The 23,555-nt window shown below is 51.5% G+C and overlaps 1 protein-coding gene and 1 long non-coding RNA gene across 2 annotated transcripts in view; both read right to left on the bottom strand.

The window, feature by feature from the left end:
- The window catches only part of LOC310830275, a 274,706-nt gene that overhangs the window by 41,492 nt on the left and 209,659 nt on the right, over positions 1–23,555 (bottom strand). The window lies entirely within an intron of this gene.
- NTF4 (neurotrophin 4) lies at positions 1,951–21,142 on the bottom strand. The gene is made up of 3 exons (XM_083709958.1): positions 19,731–21,142; positions 5,678–6,056; positions 1,951–3,735 (listed from the first exon to the last, which is right to left on the bottom strand). Exon 3 carries the CDS (start codon positions 3,712–3,714, stop codon positions 3,100–3,102), a length of 615 nt encoding a protein of 204 aa, XP_083566084.1. The 5' UTR covers positions 3,715–3,735; positions 5,678–6,056; positions 19,731–21,142; the 3' UTR covers positions 1,951–3,099.

The following is a 23,555-nucleotide window of genomic DNA, read 5'->3' on the forward strand; positions in this document are numbered from 1 at the left end:
CCACTTTAGCTAATGAGGCCTCCTGCTGCTGCTGCGCCACCAGAGCACGATTTCTGTTCTCATCCTGAAGCGAAGTTCTTAACCTGAAGCACTATTTCTGGCTTAGCAGAGTCTGTAACCTGAAGCATACGTAACCTGAGGTACCACTGTATACAGTCATCCCTTGGTTTTCGAACAGCTTAGTTCTCAAATGTTTTGGCTCTGGAACGCCACAGACCCGGAAGTGACTGTTCCACTTTGCAAACTATTTTGGGAAGCTGAGCGTCCGATGGGGCTTTTGCGGCTTCCGAGTTTCCTGCAGCCAATCAGAAGCCACGCTTTGGTTTCCGAATGTTTTGGAAGTCGAACGGACTTCTGGAACGGATCCTGTTCGACTTCCAAGGTATGACTATATAGAGGCACTTGCCTCTGTCGAATCACAGCTCTGGCATTTAATGGAGATTACAGCTGGGGAGGGTGGCAAGTACTGCAGGCACGCGTGTGGTGCCCACAGTGGTTTCTCTGGTTTGCTAATGTGCCCACGGGTCTAAAACAGTTGGAGACCATTGCCCAAAGGCAGTCCAACTCTTCATAAGGACTTGCAACTCCACAGCAAGCCATCAGGTGGCGCTGAGGGCCAAAGGACACTTTCCCCTTCCAAAGTTCAAAGCCGCAGAGGTAAAAGGTAAAGGTACCCCTGCCCGTATGGGCCAGTCTTGACAGACTCTGGGGTTGTGCGCCCATCTCACTTAAGAGGCCAGGGGCCAGCGCTGTCCGGAGACACTTCCGGGTCACGTGGCCAGCGTGACAAAGCTGCATCTGGCGAGCCAGAGCCACACACGGAAACGCCGTTTACCTTCCCGCTGGTAAGCGGTCCCTATTTATCTACTTGCACCCGGAGGTGCTTTCGAACTGCTAGGTTGGCAGGCGCTGGGACCGAGCAGCGGGAGCGCACCCCGCCGCAGGGATTCGAACCGCCGACCTTTCGATCGGCAAGTCCTAGGTGCTGAGGCTTTAACCCACAGCGCCACCTGCGTCCCAAAGCCGCAGAAGTGGAGGGCAATAGCATGGGTAGGCAACCTAAGGTCCAGGGGCCGGATCCGGCCCAATCGCCTTCTAAATCCGGCCCGCGGACGGTCTGGGAATCAGAGTGTTTTTACATGAGTAAAATGTGTCCTTTTATTCAAAATGCATCTCTGGGTTATTTGTGGGGCCTGCCTGGTGTTTTTACATGAGTAGAATGTGTGCTTTTATTTAAAATGCATCTCTGGGTTCTCTCTGGGGCATAGGAATTTGTTCATTTTTCTTATTCTTTCCCCCAAAATATAGTCCTGCCTCCCACAAGGTCTGAGGGACAGTGGACTGGCCCCCTGCTGAAGAGGTTTACTGACCCCTGGACGATAGTGTGGATGTGCAAAACACAGCTTGTGGAGATAACACACCACACATTTAAAGGCTCCCCACCTGAAAAGAATACCAGGAACTGTACAGTGGTACCTCGGGTTGCATACGCTTCAGGTTACAGACTCTGCTAACCCAGAAATAGTACCTTGGTTTAAGAACTTTGCTTCAGGATGAGAAAAGAAATCACGTGAGAGCAGTGGGAGGCCCCATTAGCTAAAGTGGTACCTCAGGTTAAGAACAGTTTCAGGTTAAGAACAGACCTCCAGAACGAATTAAGTACTTAACCTGAGGTACCACTGTACTTGGTTAAGGTGCTGGGAATTGTAGCTCTGCATGGAGCGAACTACAATTCCCAGGCTTCTTTTGGGGCTGTGCAAAAAGTGCCTTTAGATGTATGTTGTGTATGCAGCCTGAGAGAGAAACTAGGAAGGCTTGGGCTGCCAGGGCGGAGCTGGCTGCCACCCACATTTCTTTCCCATGAGTCTTGCTTTCCGCACGCTCCTTCCCCCCACCCAGGAGCCCGCCCCCCCCCCCCAGCCAAAAGGAAGACATTCAGGACACAGGAAATCCAAGCAGCAGGCAGACATGTCTTTTTGTTTTTTAATCCTCCACACACAGACATCACACACACTTTCCTAGAAATCATCCCCCCCCCTCCAGAGTAATGAATGCAAATAAGTTAATAATTAAGACGACAGGATCAGGTCAGACACAGGCTGTAGCTGGAGGGAAGGGAGGTAATAAATATGAAGAGAGGAAAGAGAATGAGGGAAGGGAGATTCCAGAAGGAACCTTACACCTAGCAATCCCCCCCTCCCCCGAAAAAAGTATGTTCCAAAAGAACTCTAGGGATCTCTCAGACGCTTATCCCAGGCTCCTCAATTAATATATCAGTCGTGATGGACTTCAGATTCAATGGATCTCCCACTCCAATCGGCAGCTGAAAGGGAAAGTGGGGCGGATGCAAAGTGGCAGATTCGGCACCTGCATCGAGGCTGCGTGCGTCTGGTATCCACAAAGCAGCGGTGAGGCCTGGCAGGCGTGGTTGGTGCCCGTGTGTGTACAGACAACACGCCCTAAAACATTCCCTAGGATCCACCTGCCGTGCACACGCAGGGAATCTTTGGCAAATGCGCCGAGATGGAACAGGTTCCCCGAGGGTAGGCAGTCGAAAAGCCCTGATCTCGCAGACTGCGCTGAGGGAAGGACTCTGGAGTCTGCTGTGTGCCGCAAGGGTGCAATGGCAGCATTGGTGTGTGTGAGAGAGAGGCAGCCAAAGGCAGGTTGTAGTGACTCTAAAGCAGCACCCACAAGACCCCAGTGCCCTGACACATGTGGTAGGTATGAAGTTTTGACCACTAGGGGCCCCATCATGGCCCCTCCAGTCCACAAGGTCTGCCTGGCTGCATCTCAATAATGCTTAAAGTTTGCTTCTCCACTGTAGAAGTGCAGCAACAATGTCTCTCCCGTCCAGCAAATGGCCACGTTTGCGACGATGAACCCTGTTGACAGGGACTTCAAGGGGGCACAAGCAGAGCCAGACAAGGCTGCCTGAGGCCTGCCAATCAGCCAGGACCACACGCCTTTCTTCTTGTCCAATGGGAACCATGCACATTTCCCTTGGCCAAAGGGCGGCCATCTTGGGCCTAGCGGTCCCATTGCTCCATCTCTTCAGTAGCCAAAGTGACAAAGGTAGATTACCAGTCGCCTGTCTCCCTACGTCCGACCAGTACGAGTGAGCAGGGTGCAGACGCACGCGGTGTCGATGCGGATCCAGCGCCAGGTCACGATCTTGTCAGAATCCATGGTGAGGGCCCTCACGTACGACTGCTTGGCCTTGCACTCGGAGATCCAGTGTCGGCGGTCCACACCCCGGCAGCCACTCGCCGTGCCCCCAGCCGGGTTACACTTGGTCTCGAAGAAATATTGCTTCAACGGGCCGGTCAGGGTCTGGACCTCGGAAAGCACCGTGACGGTTTTGGCGCGGATGTCGACGGCTGTCCGCTTGTTGGTCACCCAGACGTTGACGCTGTCGCACACCGACATTTCTCCCCGGCGGAGGGATCCGTCCAACGACCGCTTGGACCTGAGAGTCCGGTTTGCGGCCTGCGCCGGCTGGGTGCTGGAGTCCTCCATGAGGAAAAGCAAGGGCGGCTCTGCCGGTTCGCTGTTGGAAAGAGTGACGCGCGGAGAAAAGAGGTCCCAGTCCCTCAGGGGGGTCTCGGCCCAGAGGACATCGGTGGCGTTGGACTGGGTACTGGCGCTGGGAAGGGGGGCAGCATGGATGACGCAGAGCAGTGGCGTGACCATGGCATGGAACAGAACAAGCATCACTCTCTGCACGGCGGGGACCTGGGAAGACAGGGAGAGAAATGAGCCTCCAGAAATGCTGCATGCCTGCCGACAAAGGGCTCAAGAAAATGAGACAGAGCTATGGATCCCCGTCATTATTTTCACTATTTTTAATAGATAATTTTATTATTTATTATTTTTTTCTCATGTTCTCTTTCTTTTGATTTCTCCTTTCCTTCTCTTTTCTTCCTTCTGACTTTGTTCTCTTCTAGACTAAGTAGCTGTTTTATCTCAGTAGTATATTATTAAAAAGGTACTTTGTAATGGGTATATATTTTTGTATATCTTTTAAAAAAAGATCAGTTTATTACCTATTGCAAGGCACTTAGAGAGATCTTAATACAGTTGTATCTCAGGTTACAGATGCTTCAGGTTGTGTTTTTCGGGTTACGGATGCGCCGAAACCTGGAAGTACCGGAATGGATTATTTCCAGGTTTTGAAATCACACTTTGCGCATGCGCAGAAGCAGCGAATCACAACCTGCATGTGCGCAGACACGGTGCTGCGGGTTGCGAATGTGCCTCCCGCATGGATCGCATAAATAACCCAAGCGTCCACTATACAATCAAGCGGTATAACGATTGTGTTACACAAAAGATAAATAATAAACCTCTTTAAAAATATTGCCACATCAACAGGTAAAAATGACACTAGCAGAGTGAATCAGTACAAATATAAACACTGGCAGCGAAAATGGCAAATTAAAAATACCAGCAGAATTTGCCTTTGGGTTAGCTCAAAGCAGGGTCAGAAGTATTTTGACACCACAAAGCAACAAATGGACAGGGCACAGAGCTATTTGATGGGGTTTACAGCTGCCATATTTCAGACAGTTGCTGAGCTTCTTTTGGCAACGTTGTTGAGCTCTTCAGTAGGACCTACTGAATTCAATAGAATAACAGAAATCACAGAGCTATACGAGAACCTCAAGGACCAACGTGTGGTCCCCTATCCAATTTGAAACCAGACCAGACCCTGCTTAGCTTTGCAAATGTACTTGCTGTGTTACTGCTGCACCACAACAGGACTTCCTTCTGGGCAGACATGGTTAGAAACTGTACTGCCAGAAGCCTATTTGGGCAGCGAGAGACATATATCATACTTTTCCGTGTATAACACCCCCCATGTAGAAGACGCCCCCTATTTTTGGGGACTCAAAATTAAGAAAATGAAGGGATATTGCCAGGAGTTGTTGAGCTATGTGGGGGAGGGAGGATTTCCCAATTTTTGAGCTTTTTTTGGGGGGGGGGTGGCATAAAGTTGTTAAGCCTTTTTTCAGAGATTGTCGAAAATCGCTCACCCATCTGCCTGACGCTGAAAGCCACAAATTGCCCGCCCTATTGCCACAGCGGCAACCAATCAACCCCAGCCTTTGCCGCAACACGCCCAATAGCCGCTGACGATCTCTGGCTCGCAGCAGGAACCAATCCCACATCCCACCCTATGCACTATCCATGTATAAAAGGTAAAGGGACCCCTGACTGTTGGTCCAGTCGTGGCCAACTCTGGGGTTGCGGCGCTCATCTCGCTTTATTGGCCGAGGGAGCCGGTGTACAGCTTCCGGGTCATGTGGCCAGCATGACTAAGCCGCTTCTGGCGAACCAGAGCAGCGCACGGAAACGCCGTTTACCTTCCCGCCAGAGTGGTATCTATTTATCTACTTGCACTTTGACATGCTTTCGAACTGCTAGGGTGGCAGGAGCAGGGACCGAGCAACGGGAGCTCACCCCGTCGCGGGGATTTGAACCACCGACCTTCTGATCAGCAAGTCCTAGGCTCTGTGGTTTAACCCACAGCACCACCTGCGTCCCTTATCCATGCATAAGGCGACCCCAATTTTTGGATGTAACTTTTTAAGAAAAAAAACTCGTCTTATACATGAAAAAGTATGGTAAATTCAATTGATGGTGATGGGAGTAGATGGGGTGGTGGGACAGTTACCTGTGGGTTCAATGCTTTCTTCAATCACAGCCAAGCAGATTCCAGGTTTTAATCATGACCTTCCAGGCTGGCGTCCTGCTGTGTTGCTCCCTGATGTAAGCCAGTCTGGGAAGGATGGGATCCTTTTGTTTCTGCAGCAGGAGCTGCTTTCTGCTGCCCTGTCCCTTAATAGGTGCTGGTGCTTCCTCGCAGCTCACGTTCCCAGAAGTCTAGGCTCCTTGGGACGTCTGCAGATCTCACGCTGCATCTTTGCTTCTCCACGGGATGAGCAAGAAGAAAGGACCTTTCTCACGGAAGCAAGTGTTTCGTCTCTGTCTCAGAGGACAGGAAGATGCTCTGGGGTGTCATTCACTTGAGGGCTTGATGCCACTCACAGCATCTGGCAGAGGAGACAAAAAAACAAACTCTTCAATGGACAAGATCAGAGTAGGCAACCTAAGGAACATGGGCCACAAACAGCCCACAGGGGTTGTTTAACCGGTCTACAAGCTGCCCCCAAACTGAGCCGCCTGCTCAGCGAGTCCCCGTGCGCTGTGCTAAACTGGCGCAGCACGGTGCAGGGACTCGCTTCTGCGGCGCCAGAAATCGCGTCTATGGAGACGCAAAAGCTGGAAATCGCGGGTGGGCGCGCTCACACACATGTGCAATCTGGCCCACGAAGGGATCTCTGCTTGAATGAACTGGCCCAGGCAAGGTTAACCTTGCCGACCCCCGGACAAGATTGAGGAGTCCCAGGTTTCCTTGCAAAAATCCTCAGGGGGTTTAGTACCTTCACCTTTGCATAAAATCCCCTCTGTGACATATTCCAACCTTCCGTTGTTTCAGTTGGCTGTGTACACACCATAAACACGAACTCAGGACGATACATGCTAAGAGGAAGGCATGTTTGGCAAATCCTCACCATGATCAACTCCGGCCCGGAAATCTATGTCCCCACTGTGGAAGGACGTGTGGATCCAGACGTGGCCTCCACAGTCACTTACGGACACACTGTTAAGACCATATTCATGGAAGACAATCTATTTCGGCTACAAGTGATTGCCAAAGAAGAAGAGGGAGGCACACCATACATTTAACATGCTTTACCTCCCCCCCCCAAAGAATCCTGCGAACTGTTAGTTTAGTTCCAAAGGGACGCGGGTGGCACTATGGGTTAAACCACAGAGGGACGCGGGTGGCACTGTGGGTTAAACCACAGAGCCTAGGACTTGCCAATCAGAAGGTTGGCAGTTTGAATCCCCACAACGGGGTGAGCTCCCGTTGCTCAGTCCCTGCTCCTGCCAACCTAGCAGTTCGAAAGCACACCAGTGCAAGTAGATAAATAGGTATTGCTCCTGGAACTGAAATGCTGTAATGCTGAGCTGACCCTAAAGTCTAAGCTCATGCCACAAGCAACCCACTTCCACCCAAAGACTGGCCCATCCCCTCTGCAGGGAGGTGGGACCGATTCGGATGGTCCGCCCCCGCCACTTAATGGATCCAAATGGTTTCCAGAGAGTGGTAGGGGATGCTTTATCCCATGTTGATGGCCTTTCAGCCGATTCCCTGGTGGCCCGCTGGAATGTGGAGTTAACCAGGGCTATTGACTGTTTGGCTCCGAAGCGCCCTATCCGATTGCATGGAGCCCGGAGAGCCCCGTGGTTTTCCACGGATCTGAGGGCAATGAAACAATCGTTGAGACGGCTAGAGCGCCGGTGGCGGATAACTCATTCCGAATCTGACCAGACACAGGTTAGAGCTCAACGTCGAGCCTACCAAGTGGCGATAGCGACGGCGAAGAAGACTTTCTTCACCGCCTCTATTGCATCTGCAGAAAACAGCAGCAGGAGACTTTTTCAGGTGGTTCACAATTTAGCGGAACCACCTGCAACATTAGGGCCCAGTACGGGCCACATGTTCTCCTGCAATGATTTTGCAAAGTTTTTTGCAGATAAAATCGCTCAGATTCGGGAAGAAGTAGACTCCACCGTGGGAGCGGGGCCGGGGTGGGAGAGTGCTAGAGTCCTGTCTAGTCAAGTTGTGTGGGATCAATTCCAATCTGTTACCTCCGAGGATGTGGACAGGCTGCTTGGACGAGTGAAGCCAACCACCTGTCTCCTGGATCCCTGCCCATCCTGGCTTATAAAAGCTAGCCGGGAAGGACTGGGCGATGGGCTTCGTGGGGTGGTGAATGCTTCCCTCCGTGAGGGAGCTTTCCCAGACCCGCTGAAAGAGGCGGTTATTAAACCACTTCTTAAAAAACCATCTTTAGATGCGGCCACGATGGCCAATTATCGCCCAGTCTCAAACCTTCCATTCTTGGGCAAGGTGATTGAGCGAGTGGTTGCTGAACAACTCCAGGCACACCTGGAAGAAGCGGACCATTTGGATCCCTTCCAGTCGGGATTCAGGCCTCATCATGGGACTGAAACTGCCTTGGTCGCACTGGTTGATGATCTCCGGCGGGCTAGGGACAAAGGTGAGAGCTGTTTCCTAGTTCTGCTGGATCTCTCAGCGGCCTTTGATACAATCGACCATAACATCCTTCTGGACCGTCTTGAGGGGCTGGGAGCTGGGGGCACTGTCATACAGTGGTTCCGCTCCTTCCTCCTGGGCCGTGTTCAGAAAGTGGTGGTGGGGGATGAGTGTTCAGACCCCTGGGCTCTCACTTGTGGGGTGCCTCAGGGTTCTGTCCTCTCCCCCATGCTTTTCAACATCTACATGCAGCCGCTGGGAGGGATCATCAGGAGGTTTGGGCTGGGTGTTCATCAGTATGCAGATGATACCCAGCTCTACCTCTCTTTTAAATCAGAACCAGTGAAGGCGGTGAAGGTCCTGTGTGAGTGTCTGGAAGCGGTTGGAGGATGGATGGCGGCTAACAGATTGAGGTTGAATCCTGACAAGACAGAAGTACTGTTTTTGGGGACAGGAGGCGGGCAGGTGTGGAGGATTCCCTGGTCCTGAATGGGGTAACTGTGCCCCTGAAGGACCAGGTGCGCAGCCTGGGAGTCATTTTGGACTCACAGCTGTCCATGGAGGCACAGGTCAAATCTGTATCCAGGGCAGCTGTGTACCAGCTCCATCTGGTACGTAGGCTGAGACCCTATCTGCCTGCAGACTGTCTCGCCAGAGTGGTACATGCTCTGGTTATCTCCCGCTTGGACTACTGCAATGCGCTCTACGTGGGGCTACCTTTGAAGGTGACCCGGAAACTACAACTAATCCAGAATGCGGCAGCTAGACTGGTGACTGGGAGCAGCCGCCGAGACCATATAACACCGGTCTTGAAAGACCTACATTGGCTCCCAGTACGTTTCCGAGCACAATTCAAAGTGTTGGTGCTGACCTTTAAAGCCCTAAACGGCCTCGGTCCAATATACCTGAAGGAGCGTCTCCTCCCCCATCGTTCTGCCCGGACACAGAGGTCCAGCTCCGAGGGCCTTCTGGCAGTTCCCTCACTGCGAGAGGCCAGGTTACAGGGAACCAGACAGAGGGCCGTCTCGGTAGTGGCACCCGCCCTGTGGAACGCCCTCCCATCAGATGTCAAAGCGATAAACATCTACCTGACATTCAGAAGACATCTGAAGGCAGCCCTGTTCAGGGAAGTTTTTAATATGTGACATTTCAGTGCATCTTTTATCTTTGTTGGAAGCCGCCCAGAGTGGCTGGGGAAACCCAACCAGATGGGCGGGGTACAAATAATAAATTATTATTATTATTATTATTATTATTATTATTATTATTGTTGTTGTTGTTGTTGTTGTTGTTGTTGTTGTTGTGGTAGAGCCTCTGCTTTGCATGCAGAAGGTTGCAGGTTCGATCCCAGACGTCTCAGATGTAAGGATGAGCTCCCGTTGCTCCTGCCAACCTAGCAGTTCGAAAGCACGTCAAAGTGCAAGTAGATAAACAGGTACCACTCCGGTGGGAAGGTAAACGGCATTTCCGTGCGCTGCTCTGGTTTGCCAGAAGTGGCTTAGTCATGCTGGCCACATGACCCGGAAGCTGTACGCCGGCTCCCTCGGCCAATAAAGCGAGATGAGCGCTGCAACCCCAGAGTCGGCCACTACTAACCTAATGGTCAGGGGTCCCTTTACCTTTTAAAGTGATGAAAGCTCCTAAATTATTGGCTTGTGAGAGCCATGCGGTCTGAAGTGGAGCAAGCAGTTCAGACCTCACACGTTGATTATCTAGTCCCTCCCAAGGTGAGCTAAGCCTGGCAGGACAGCTTACTCTATGGCAGAGCTTTCCAAACTGTGCGTCACGACACATTAGTGCTCTGGCTGCAGTGTGTAGGTGTGCCATGCAAACGCTCCCTGCGCTCCTCCCGGGGCTGGAAAATGGTTAGTTTAACCTCCGGTTTGCTAGTGTCACGAAATGATGCATATCTAAAAAATGTGTCACCAGCATGAAAAGTCTGGAAAACTCTGCTCTATGGTCTTAACCCTTTTATGCATCAAATAGAATTAAGCATGTTTGAGGCTGGTTATCCCAGTTACCTCAGGGAGGGTATGACTGGCTGACAGGAATACTGAACAGCAGAACTACTAGGAGGTAAGATTACACTGCAACAGGTGCTCTGTGTTTTCAGAGAACCTTGCGATTTCTCTTGCCTTTTTACCGAATCCAGAACGTTCTGGATCTCTGTGCCATGGCTAAAGCTCACTCAATCTTTCTCCTCCCCAAGAACTCAGAATAGAGACGTGGTTCTACATAACACCTGCTCTGGATCCCACCCAGTTGGCAAATAACATAAGAGTGCCCTTCCCAGCTCTTGTTCCTAATCCAATATGGTGCCATGCAGATGTTCTGGACTACAGCTGCCAATCATCCTGTATAATTGGCCATGCTGCCTGAGGACAAAACATCTGGAATGCAGCACAGTTGGCTACCTCTGCTCTAATCCACATGATAACATCAAGAACAATTTTATTTTTTTTTATGTTCCAAGGGCGCTGGAAGACACCCAAGAGATCATGCAGAACATACCCCTCATTTATGACGATTTAATTAATTTATACACCACTTATAATTGCCAAAGTGGCTACTCAGCAGTTTACAAGTATAAAAGCAATTATGAAAAGAACATAAACATGCGTAATTGAAAGACACAATAAAACGATCCTGCCGAAACATTAAAATAAACATCCGCAATTAAAATGTGTGAGGAAACCAGTCCATTAAAGCAGTTAAAACAGGAGGTTCAGGTTAGGAGATCAGGGAAATGCTTGTCTAAACAGGTCTGTTGTCAAGAGCTGGCAGGATGCCAATATCGATGGGGGTCTCTTGTATTTCGACAGGGAGAGCAACTCACAACGCTGGTGCCACGAGTGATATATCCTGCCTCTGTGTTACCGCAAGCTGATAATCGTCAGACCATTGCAAAACTATCTGGGTTACGTTTGTTGATCGTAATCCCCCTACCAGACAGTGGAAGAGAACATCACAATTTGCCATACAGTAGAAGGTAAAGAAGGGGACGCAGGTGGCGCTGTGGGTTAAAGCCTCAGCGCCTAGGACTTGCCGATCGAAAGGTCGGCGGTTCGAATCCCTGCGGCGGGGTGCACTCCCGCTGCTCGGTCCCAGCGCCTGCCAACCTAGCAGTTCGAAAGCACCTCCGGGTGCAAGTAGATAAATAGGGACCGCTTACCAGCGGGAAGGTAAACGGCGTTTCCGTGTGCGGCTCTGGCTCGCCAGAGCAGCGATGTCACGCTGGCCACGTGACCCGGAAGTGTCTCCGGACAGTGCTGGCCCCTGGCCTCTTGAGTGAGATGGGCGCACAACCCCAGAGTCTGTCAAGACTGGCCCGTACGGGCAGGGGTACCTTTACCTTTACCTAGAAGGTAAAGAAGGGACGTGGTTGGCGCTGTGGTCTAAAACCACTGAGCCTCTTTGGTGGTTCAAATCCCCACAACGGGGTGAGCTCCCGTTGCTCGGTCCCTGCTCCTGCCAACCTAGCAGTTCGAAAGCACACCAGTGCAAGTAGATAAATAGGTATTGCTCCTGGAACTGAAATGCTGTAATGCTGAGCTGACCCTGAAGTCTAAGCACAAGCAACCCACTTCCACCCAAAGACTGGCTCAGTGGTAGAGCCTCTGCTTTGCATGCAGAAGGTTGCAGGTTCGATCCCAGACGTCTCAGGTGTAAGGATGTGAGAGAAAAAAGTAAAGGGAAACGTAAAGGACCCCTGGATGGTTAAGTCCAGTCAAAGGTGACTATGGGGTTGCAGCGCTCATCTTGCTTTCAGGCCGAGGGAGCCAGCGTTTGTCCACAGATGGTTTTCCGGGTCATGTGGGCAGCATGACTAAAGCGCTTCTGGTGCAAAGGAACACCGTGATGGAAGCCAGAGTGCATGGAAATGCCAATTACCTTCCCGCCGCAGTGGTACCTATTTATCTACTTGCACTGGCATGCTTTCAAATTGCTAGGTTGGCAGGAGCTGGGACTGAGCAATGGGAGCTCACCCTGTTGAGGGGATTCGAACTGCTGACCTTCTGATCAACAAGTCCAAGAGGCTCAGTGGTTTAGACCGAGGCAACCGCTGTCTGGAACCCATGGAGAACTGCAGCCAGACCAATGGTCTGATTCCATCTTAAGCCACTTCCCGGGTGGATATAGAGGCTTACGAAACACCTTTTTAACTCAGACGCTCGCCGCCGCCCCATCCCACCCCAGGGGCAGCTGGGAAACATCAGGTGACGCCTGTGAATCCTGCAGCTGCTGCCGGGAGCCAGGGGAATGGGATCCAGATGTAGCAACATCTGGGGAGGACAGCCACGTGGGGGATGGGGTTGGGAGGGTAGCTAATCCCTCTTGCCTTTGAAACTGACACTGATGGAGCTCTAACTCCCCCCCCCACCCGCTCTCCCTTTCTTCCCCCCACCCCCTGCCATCCTTCAGCAGCCAATCTTGGCTGAGCTGAATCTATATCCCTTTACCTTCCTCACCCCTGCCATTCATCCTGTAGGGGACACAGGAGAATGGGGTGGAGTGGGGGGGGAGGGATAGGGACTAGGAGGCAATTGGGGGAAAAGCCGTCTCTTTGCCTGTGAAGGACTGGGAGGGATCGCATGGAACGGGGTTACGGGGATCAGGCTGTGTGAGACACAAACAAGACACACTGCACTGGCATCTCCTGAACTCCCACATCCAGAGAAAGGCATGGGCAGACTAAGGGAAGCCAGAAAGGAATTGGGACGCAGTTAGGGCCCCATAAAGTGGCAATTTGTCCATTAGGACAGATGGGACAATGATGACCCACAATCTCAGCCAGCACCCAACTGACTGGCCTCCTTACATCCTGTCCAGGGGCGGCACCAGCTGCTCCCTTCTTCCTCCTTAGCCTTAGTGTTGCCATTATAGAGCTCAGCCTGGATAGCTCAGTTGATTAGAGCACAGTGTTGATAATGCCAAGGTTGCAGGTTCGATCCCTGTAGGGGAGATCTGCCATATTCCTGCGTTGCAGAGGGTTGAACTAGATCGTGGGTAGGCAAACTAAGGCCCAGGGGCTGGATCCGGCCCAATCGCCTTCTAAATCTTGTCCGTGGACGGTCTGGTTATCAGCGTGTTTTTACATGAGTAGAATGTGTCCTTTTATTTAAAAGGCATCTCTGGGTTAATTGTGGGGCATAGGAATTCGTTCATTTCCCCCCAAAAAATATAGTCTGGCCTCCCACAAGGTCTGAGGGACAGTGGACCAGCCCCCTGCTGAAAAGGTTTGCTGACCCCTGACCTAGATGATCCTCAGGATCCCTTCCAACTCTATGTTCTATAAACTCAGCAAGGAGGAAGAGGATGGGGGCAAATCTGTGATGGGCTGGCTCGACTCTGGTGCCACTCTGGTCCTCCATCTTTTGCACACACACCCCGATCACAAAGGGCTATGGAAACGGGTACAGAGGAGAGCAACCAAAATGATCAAATGTGTTGGAAACCAAGCCTTAAGCTTGAGGGAGATGGGTATGTTTAGCCTAGAAAAGAGGAGACTGGGAGGAGGAGACATGATAAGTAAAGGTAAAGGGACCCCTGAGCATTAGGTCCAGTCATGGCCGACTCTGGGGTTGCAGCGCTCATCTTGCTTTATTGGCTGAGGAAGCTGGTGTACACGTGGCCAGCAGGACTAAGTCACTTCTGGCGAACCAGAGCAGCACACGGAAATGCCGTTTACCTTCCTGTCGGAGTGGTACCTGTTTATCTACTTGCACTTTGACGTGCTTTCGAACTGCTAGGTTGGCAGGAGCAACGGGAGCTCAACCTGTTGCGGGGATTCGAACCTCCGACCTTCTGATCGGCAAGTCCTAGGCTCTGTGGTTTAATCCACAGCGCCACCTGCGATATTCAAATACCTTAAGAGCTGCCACGTGGAAGATGGAGTAAGCTTGTTTTCTGCTGCTCCAGAGTGCAGGACCCCAACCCATGGCTTCAAGTCACGGAAATCCAGATCAGGAAGAACTTTCTGGTGCTAAGAGCTGTTCTGACAGTGGAACCTCCCTCGGGAGGTTGTGGACTCTCCTCCCTTGGAGGTTTCTAAGCAGAGGTTGGACGGCTATCTGTCATGGATGCCTTAGCTGAGATTTCTGCATTGCAGGGGGCGGGTTGGGCTAGATGACCCTCGGGTCCCTTCCAACCCGATAATTCTACGATTATAGAACTCCTGCTTTCCCTACCAAGAGGAAGGAAGAAAAGAAGGGGCTACAAGCTCAAGGGTCTCCAAGAACAAACTGGAATCCAAACAGGTTAGGGCAGAGGGATGGGGGATCGAGCCCCCTTGGGGTAGGGGAGGACGGTGTTATTTCGTGGCTGGGCAGCCTGGGGAAAGGATTCTGGAAGCCAGTGTTCCCTGGCTTAGAGCAGGGCGAGGCTTGGGCTCCTGGCTTTCCTGGCAGGGGAGTGGTGCCTAGTGGCTAAGCAAACAACTCTGAAGAGAGTTAAGCCCGACCCTTGGGCTATTGGCAGAAGCATCTATCTGTTCTCCCCCCCCCACAGTGCCCAGTGCCCGTGACCTCTCCCCCTCCCGTGCGGAAGAGGGGGAGGCAGGTTGTGGGTGCTGCTGCTGCGCGAAGCTGCAGGCAGTCAGCGCAGGGGAACCAGCCCCTGCTCCGAGGAGGTATGCGTAGCTTAGCACCGGGCAGGCTGCGACCTGCCACCGAGCAGCGCGAGCACCGAGCAGCAAGCAGGAAGCTGCAGCTTTGTGGAGGATGCCCAGAGTTCTGGCCCGCAGCTCCCACAGAGGGGGCTCCCGATGTCCCATTCATTATTTCCTCTCCCTCGGTGGGGCGCCTCGGCCTTCTTTTGCCCACACCCAAAGGCAGTAGCAGAACAGCTTCTGCAGGAAGGCAGCCCCAAGCTCTCTGTGCAAGACAATCCAGTTCCCGCAGCCTGGAAATTGCTGGGTTTTTGGTTTGTTTATTTTTTTGCCTTTCCCCTTCCTATTTCTAAAATCGAAGCTTCGCCCCCACCTCTGTCACACATGCATGTAGGCTTGTGGAGAAGGAGGAAAGGGGGTGAACAACGAGAAGCGGGTTATATAGGACCTGCAAGCAACGTATGTTTCGCTCTGTAAGACGCACCGGACCACAAGACGCACCTAGTTTTTGGAGGAGGAAAACAAGAAAAAAAATATTCTGAATCTCAGAAGCCAGAACAGCAAGAGGGATCGCTGCGCAGCGAAAGCAGCAATCCCTCTTGCTGTTCTGGCTTCTGGGATAGCTGCGCATCCTGCATTCGCTCCATAAGACGCACACACATTTCCCCTTACTTTTTAGGAGGGAAAAAGTGAGTCTTATAGAGCAAAAAATACGGTAGTACTCGAGGGGGAGACAAGAAGCAGCATGCAAAGAGCTGAAGCCCTCTTGTATGACTACTGCCCACAACCCAAGCCCTGACTCTGCCGCCCGTGCATGAGGACTAGAAACTTGCATTTGCTAAAGTGAAAGCCAGGATTCTGAGCCCTGTGTGGATCCTTGGTGCAGGCACCCTAAGACCTGGTGAAATGCAGACCGCCCGGATTTCAATGTTGTTTAAATTAACCTTTTAAACCCAGGAGGTCCAGAATTCTCCCCATCCCCACAAACCTCCGCACTGAAGCCACCTTTCCGCCCCATCTCCCCTCCAGGAGATTTTACAGCCTTGCCTAGCTGGCAGCTCTGAGCCATAAAGCGCCCGGGAGTGCGAAAACATCGCAGCACCTGCCCCCATTCCTCTCTCCTACTGAAGGCGTTAGCAACACTTGGATGCCTCGCCCTGTCAATCAAGCAGCTCTGAATTCACCCTGAAGTGAAAGCAGATGCCTTAGTGTGATTGCTGCCCCAGGAAAGCAAGTCTTGAAGCTGGAGGGAACCGGCGTAATTCAGAACCTGAGGGTGCTCTTGGGACAAAAGGCCGCGGAGAGGAAGGCCTCTCAGCCTTTGGATCGCGTGACTAAAGAATCTCCCAGAGACTTGGGCTAAGAGGAGATCCGATTTGTTCCAGAGAACCCAGGCGTCCTGACATCTTTTTGACCCTCGAAAAGAATTCAGATAGCTTCTACCTACTAAGCCAGTGACTGTGGAGAACCGTTTTCCCTCTGGGGGGTTGCTTTCGTGTGTGTGTGTTTTGTGTGTGTGTAGCAGGTAAGCAACTACTAGGTGAAGCCCAGGCTGATGACGGGTGGAGCCACAGCTGATGATGAGCACAGACAAAAGTGTTCTGGATTAACTAATCCACAATAAAAACAGCTCAGCTACTCTTCTGGAAAGCCAGTGAAAGTAATTCCTTTCTTCACTTTGATCTGCAACACACACAAACATAGATATATGGCAGAAACCTACTAATCCGTTGTCAGACAGCTGGGGTGGAGAGCTTCTTTTCCCCAAGCCATACAACAAGGGTTTTGTGTGTGTGTGGTTGTTGCTTTTTATTGTCTTGTTTTATCACATAAATACTGCCTCCTTCAAATGTTCCCAAAGGAGGGAACAGGAAGGAAGGAATTTGGAGAGAAGAATGGAGGCTGCAGGTTGCCTGCCTGGGATTTAAGGAGGGCTTTTCCCCCCAGCTGGAACTCACTGGAACTCAGTGTTGGCACCACAAGGGAGGCATTTATGATGAGTTCGGTCACCTTTTTTTCTAGAAAAATACAGCTGGCTTTAAGCTATGAGATTGGGCACCCAGGAACCTAAGCCACTAGGCTGGGTAATTCACAGGTGCCAACTCTTAGGAGCTGAGCTCCCTTCAGCCCCCCCCCAATATTTAAGGGGCAAGCCCCCCCCAAGTTGATGGGCATTGCCATTCAAATGCTGTGTGCACCCCACGTCTTGTGATTGATTACATGGGGCTCCCAATATTTTATTCAAGTTGGCATCCCTGCTACTATGACCACTCAGAGCAAATTAACCCACAAGCCATTGGGGCTGTGTAGACTTTTACGGGGACGTGGGTGGCACTGTGGTCTAAACTACAGACCCTAGGACTTTCCAATCAGAAGATTGGCAGTTCGAATCCCCGCGACGAGGTGAGCTCCCGTTGCTTGGTCCCTGCTCCTGCCAACCTAGCAGTTTGAAAGCATGCCAAAGTGCAAGTAGATAAATAGGTACCGCTCCAGCGGGAAGGTAAATGGCATTTCTGTGTACTGCTCTGGTTCGCCAGAAGCGGCTTAGTCATGCTGGCCACATGACCCGGAAGCTGTACGCCGGCTCCCTCGGCCAATAAAGCGAGATGAGCGTCGCAACCCCAGAGACGGCCACGACTGGACCTAACGGTCAGGGGTCCCTTTACCTTTACCTAGACGTTTAACAGCTGAAAGCACAACTCGATTGCTTGCTTCCCCCTCCATTTCTATCAAAGCTGCTTTGGTGGGAAAACACATCAAAAGGCAGTATTTTGTAAGAAACTGCAGGACAGAAACCGGATAGATACAGAGTGTGGCTAACACCACGTGTAATATTAGGAGTGCCACATTTTCCCAGACATTTTAGCGATTTCCACCCGGACACTGTTTCCGACTGCCGTATTCCGGCTATGTCCAGGAAATTCCAGAAGTATTGACAGCTCTGTGTACTATGCTTCCCAAAGCAGGGGTGGGAGGGCACTGCGTACACAGCCTGGTTCTCAGCTGATGTATCAGGATCCAGTCTTCCATCCCAGGTTGACCTAAACTAGATTGCAACAGCAGCATTGCCCCCTAACAAAGATATGGTAAAACAAGAACAATAACAAGAAGAATGTATGTTTGGGCTAAATCTGGTGCTGGGGCCTGACATACTGAAGACTAGGCCTTATTCAGAAAAAAATCATAACGAGTCATAATACTCAGTTCCCACACTGTTGGGATCTACTCCTGGGGACCCCTTTTAGGATAAGGTAATTTTTAGACTATTATTATTATTATTAATTGAATTTATATACTGCCCTATACCTGGGGGTCTCAGGGAATAAAAACAACAAACCAATAGCCCCCCCCCAAAAAACACATTTTAAAAAGGCATGGGATGCAAATCAGATCAACCAAAGGCCTGGTTAAAAAGGAACATTTTTGCCTGGCGCCTAAAGGTGTATAATGAAAGTGCCAGGTGAACTTTCCTGGGGAGAGCATTCCATGTGTTTATTCCCTATGAGCATCTATTTTCTCAGACAACTCGCTGATTCTACCGGCTATTACGATATACAAGAAAATGAATCTACAAAGATACAAATCCCCCTGTGCATCTCTGTGTGGGAGAGATGTGCAAACTCCTGTCCCATTCACAAAAGCTTAGTCTTGCCTGTGTAATTCTGGGAAACAGGATGGAGGGTAGAGGAAACTTTAGGCGCAGAGGCACAACACGCAGCCACCTTGCTGAAGCTAAGCAGGGCCAGGCCAGGTCAGTACTTGGGTGGGAGACTGCCTGAGAATGTTAGGGATGGAAGCATAACGCAAAATAACCAAGCCGGCACCTGTAATTCTTGCCTCTACAGTCCAAGAGTAAATCTTAGTTAAATGGAATAAGAAACTACTACCTTGCTGAAGCTAAGCAGGTCTGGGTCTGGTCTGTGCTGGGATGGGAGACAGCCTAGGACCTACAAGTATGTCTTGGGATCTGCGATGGGAGAATTGTTAGAAAATAACCAAATAGTGCAATGCTATCTGGAGATCAAGGAGTTGACTGGTATGTTCTTCATCATTTCTCTTGCCCACCTTGCTCAGGAGCAGCAGTCAAACAGTATTTGATTGCACCAGGAGCCCGCTTCATTCCAGGTAAGCCCTGGACGGAGATTGCTGAGATCCGAACAGGCTGGCCTTTAACCCCTCTCCCAAGGCTACCAATCTGGGTGGTTCCTTCCTAGTGGGGTTTCTGCTTTTCAAAGGTCAAGATTCTAATCCACCTTTCCTGGGTTCTGCGACTCTGGGAGAAAAGGGGCAACATTGTGTGTGTTTGTGTAAGGGGGTGACCCTGGCTTCCCTGTGCGTTGCATCACCCTCTTTTCCAGGGAACCCAGGCGTCCTGCTTTCCATCACCAGCAGGTAATCCAAACCAGGCGGGTGAAGGGGCGAACATGCAAGGGATATTTCCGCCTTTCCGTTCGTTCGTCTTCTCTCCAGCTGGTTCCCATCTAGCCCAACTCATAGGCAAATATGTGAGCGTGTGTGTGTGTGTCTGTAAGGTGGCATATTTCCCTTGACCATGAACTTGTCCTCCCCTCCCCCTTTACCTGGGTGGGACGGACGGGCAGCAAAGTGGGGGCCAAAAAGCCCTGAAGGGCTTCAGAGGTGCCCGGACTCCTGGGTTCTTTCTGAGGGGAGTGAGGTCTAATGTTGGGTGAGTTATGGGGGGAGAGTTAGGGCAATCCTGGATGCCTGGGTTCTCTGGAGTAACAGTCCACTGAACGTTGGAGGCTCCCGGATAGCATGCTGGAATCCCGGACGCCTGGGTCCTAGGCAGAAAGGTGCGTGCGTGTTGCACTGGGAGGGGGAGGGCTGGAATCTCGGGCGCCTGGGTTCTTTGGGAGGGAAGTCAATTCTAGTGAGGGAGTGGGATCTTGAAGCTGGATTCCCCCAGCTTAGGAAGCTGGCTTCCTTGCGAGTAACCAAGGCTAGCTCTCTCTTGCCCATTTGCCTCCTTACCTTTACGGCGCCCTCGCTGAGCCCCGGGCCATCGTCCTCCTGCCCCTTGGCATCGGGGGTGAGGGGGGCACCCCTCCTCCTCCTCTCCCAGCCAGACGGGCGCCTTCAGGTTTCCGCACGCCCAAGGGGAGCCGCTGACCGTCGGGATCCCATTCCCCGCTTTGCTGTTCAAGCGAGCGCAAAGGCTGCTGGAGACGACTTGGAGATTGGAAGGGGGGGGGGTTGAGAGAGGGAGAGGGAGGCTCCTCCGCTCCCCCAAATGGGGGGAGAAGGGGACGGGACGGCGCGGAGAGCAGGGAAAGACCCAGGTGGAGGAGGACCGGAGGAACTGGTTTGGAGGTGCCGGAGAAGGAAGGAAGGAAGGAAGGAAAGAAAGAATGAAAGAAAGAAAAGTGAAGATCGGCAGAAGGAGGGAGCGGGGTGTTAGAATCTAGACGGAGGGGAGACCGTCGAGGCTGCGCTGCGCTCTTCTTCCCGCTTCTGGAGGCTTCCCTCCTCCCTGCAGCTTGCCCGGTCTTGCCCTCCCCGACGCCCGCCTCTCCCGCCGCGCCGCGCTCGCTCTCCGAAAGGGCCCGCCAGGCGCCCGTCGAGGCGCAGACGTGACCTGGCCCCGCGCATGCCCGCCTTCCGAGACGGCGTCTTTCACCGCGGACTAGTCTCCCGCCCAGAGGGTTTCCTCGAACTCCCGGCGCCAGGGCTGGGGGGGGGGGGAGGAAGTCCGAGAAGAGACCCCCCCCCCGGGACCCCGTCGAGGCATCTAAGCTAATGTCCTCCTTCATCTTTCGTCGCCACGTCGGGGCTCGCCTTTCCGAGAGAGAGCCCCTGAAATCTGCAAGAGGAGGAGGGTTTAAGGAAGGAGAGAGAAAAACCCAGCCTGGGAGAGCGCCGTCGGTTAGAGCACCATGGTGCTGAAAAGGCCAAGGTTGCAGGTTCGATCCCCACGTGGGACCGCTGCATGTTAAGTTGGGTCCTTTCCAAGACTGCAATTCTGTGGTCCAGAAGACGAGCTGAGCCAGCAACAGCCTCGACGACCAGAAAGGGCATTTCCCACAGTGACACCCAAACCCCGATTTGGGAATGCCAGCACGGTGTTGATAGCAGTTAAGGTTTCGGATTCGGAGCCTGAGGACCAAGGTTCGAATCCCCACTCAGCCATGGGTTTGGGCCGGCCGCTTGCTCTCATCCTGACCTACCTCACAGGGTTGTTGTGAGGACGATATGGGGAGGAGGAGAACGACGTATGCTGCCTCGAGCTCCTTTTGGGGGTGCAAATGTAAATGAATACAGTGAAGCCTGTAATGCTGGTCGTTTGCGCCCCCCCCCCCTCAGGGACGGCTGTGGGCAGGATTCCTGCAGGGGGTTGGACTAGATGACCCTCGGGTCCCTTCCAACGCTACCATTCTATGAATCAATGATTCCAAATCTAAGAAAGGAAGGATAAGGAAGATGAACTGGTTTATTACGACGGGAGCTTTTGTGGGCCAGAATTGACTTCATCAGATGTGTGGAGCAATATGTACTCCATTGTGTAAGCAGTGGGCCCACGTGCCCCTGAAATGTACAGGGCACAATTGGTGTCAGTTCTGTGTAAAGCTTACATGTTCTGTGCGTACCTTGTATGCATTCAGGCTTCGCATTAGAACTGACGCAGCCCGTGCCTTGTGCCGTTCAGGGCCCTCTGACCTCCGCAGTTGACAGTGTTTGCCTCTGTACCCAAGTGTGTGCAGCACATAGCTAGGGACACACTTTATGCTAGGGCTGCGTAACCTGTGGCTTTCCAGGTTTTGCTGGACGGCAGCTGCCATCATCTCCGATCATCGGCCATGCTGGCTGGAGCTGATGGGAGTTTGGCCACAAGTTCCCGCACCCTCATGCTTAATGCATCTGAGGCAGAATGGCCGGCCCTACCGTTGGGGTGAGACAGCCGCCTCAGGCAGCTAGCTGATTTTGGGTGCCTATGAAAGGGCTGCAAATAGTTATTTACAGTGCTATCCTAGGCAGAAACAAGCGTCGCTGAGTTCAATTAGACTTACTTCCAGATGAGTGTGTATAGGTTTGCAGCCTGAATTTATTATTGTTGCATTTGTACTCCCAGGGAGAGGTGTGGTTTCCTGCCACAGGGGGTCAACATAACTTGGCCACCCAGGGATATTATGCAATATTGCTAGGGGACAGTGCAGTGGGGGTGGGGGAAATTGGGCAGAGAGATTGCCGCCCTGCCAGGTACAGCAACATGTCTCTGATCAGTCCTGTTAGAAGGGACTATGGGTTCTTGAAATTTTATGTCCTGTTATAGCTCTCTCCAGTCCTCATTTTTCCAATCTGAAATTCAGTTCCTTTTTTTTTGCAGCACTTAAAAGGGTAAAGGGCCATTAGGTCCAGTTGTGGCTGACTCTGGGGTTGCGGCGCTCATCTCGCTTTATTGGCCGAGGGAGCCGGCGTACAGCTTCCGAGTCATGTGGCCAGCATGACTAAGCCGCTTCTGGCGAACCAGAGCAGCGCACAGAAACGCCGTTTACCTTCCCGCCGGAGCGGTACCTATTTATCTACTTGCACTTTGACATGCTTTCAAACTGCTAGGTTGGCAGGAGCAGGGACCGAGCAATGGGAGCTCACCCCATCGCGGGGATTCGAACCGCCAACCTTCTGATCGGCAAGTCTAGGTTCTGTGGTTTAACCCACAGTGCCACCCACTTACCCCTCCCCAAAATATAGCAGTTACCCCTCCCCAAAAGTTTTCATGCCACTCTCTGTTCATAAACACATTTCTGTATGCCATTTTCATTCAATATATTCATTTCCACGCACACTTTCCTCTCCAACATATTCATTTTTGTAAACGTTGGCTAGTCGGAGAACCGCATCACAAAATGCAGACAAGTGCAAATTTTTGAAGGATGGTGGTGTTTCGGTCTTCAAATTATTTCAGAAAGTGTGAATTGGATCGATTTGGCTTCAAATACAGAAGGAATCAAATTTGTCCTCCATTCCTTTGTAGGGAGTAAGGCTGAAATCCTAAACCCACAGACCTTGGAAGCAAATCCCACTGGATTCAATAGGTACTTCTTCATAGGCATGGCTAGGATCGTGCAGCATCCTTAAGTCATCAGATAATAAAGATAGCAATATGTGAGCATACCAGAGCAATTCTAAGCATATTTTATTCAGAGGCTTTGCTGCGTTCAATGAGATTTTACTCCTGCAATAAGGGTGTTTAGGCTTGTAGGCTATATCTATTAGTCTTAAAAGTGCCAGACGACACTGAGTTTGATGTAAGAACTCAAACATGGCTACCCCTCTGGAATTTGAGACCTAAAGAAGTTTCTCAGCTTCTGTAATGTGAATGTAAAATTTACACACCCTGCCATGTGCATTTGATTTGAACATTGGCTTTCTTTTCTCACTTCCATTAAAAACATTCAAGGTAGTGAAAAAGCAGTCACACAGAAGGGATGGGAACTGGGGACAGTGGCCTCGCCGCAAATCAGGTGACAGCAAAGTGATTTTTCAAGTGATCATCCCAGGGCTGGCCCTATCATTGGAAAGAGTGAGGCTGTTGCCTCAGGCGGCTGATTTGGAGTATCACAAAAAAGGCATCATGAACGTCTTCTTTTTTTCTTTCCTTTTTTCCCTGTAAAGGGCATTTAATTTGTTCTGATTGTCCCTGGTGGGACTTTGTTCTACCTTAGGCAGCCAAAATCTCTGGATCGTTCGTAAAATATGTCACACTTTTAATCTTCTTCATCACACTTTGCTCACATTTTAACCAATGTGCTATCCTGCCTGGGTCATAACGGCATGATTTATGCCCTTGCTGTGGAACCA

The sequence above is a fragment of the Podarcis gaigeae genome (genome assembly GCF_964106915.1).
Source record: "Podarcis gaigeae genome assembly, chromosome: 13".
Classification (NCBI taxonomy): Eukaryota; Metazoa; Chordata; class Lepidosauria; order Squamata; family Lacertidae; genus Podarcis; species Podarcis gaigeae.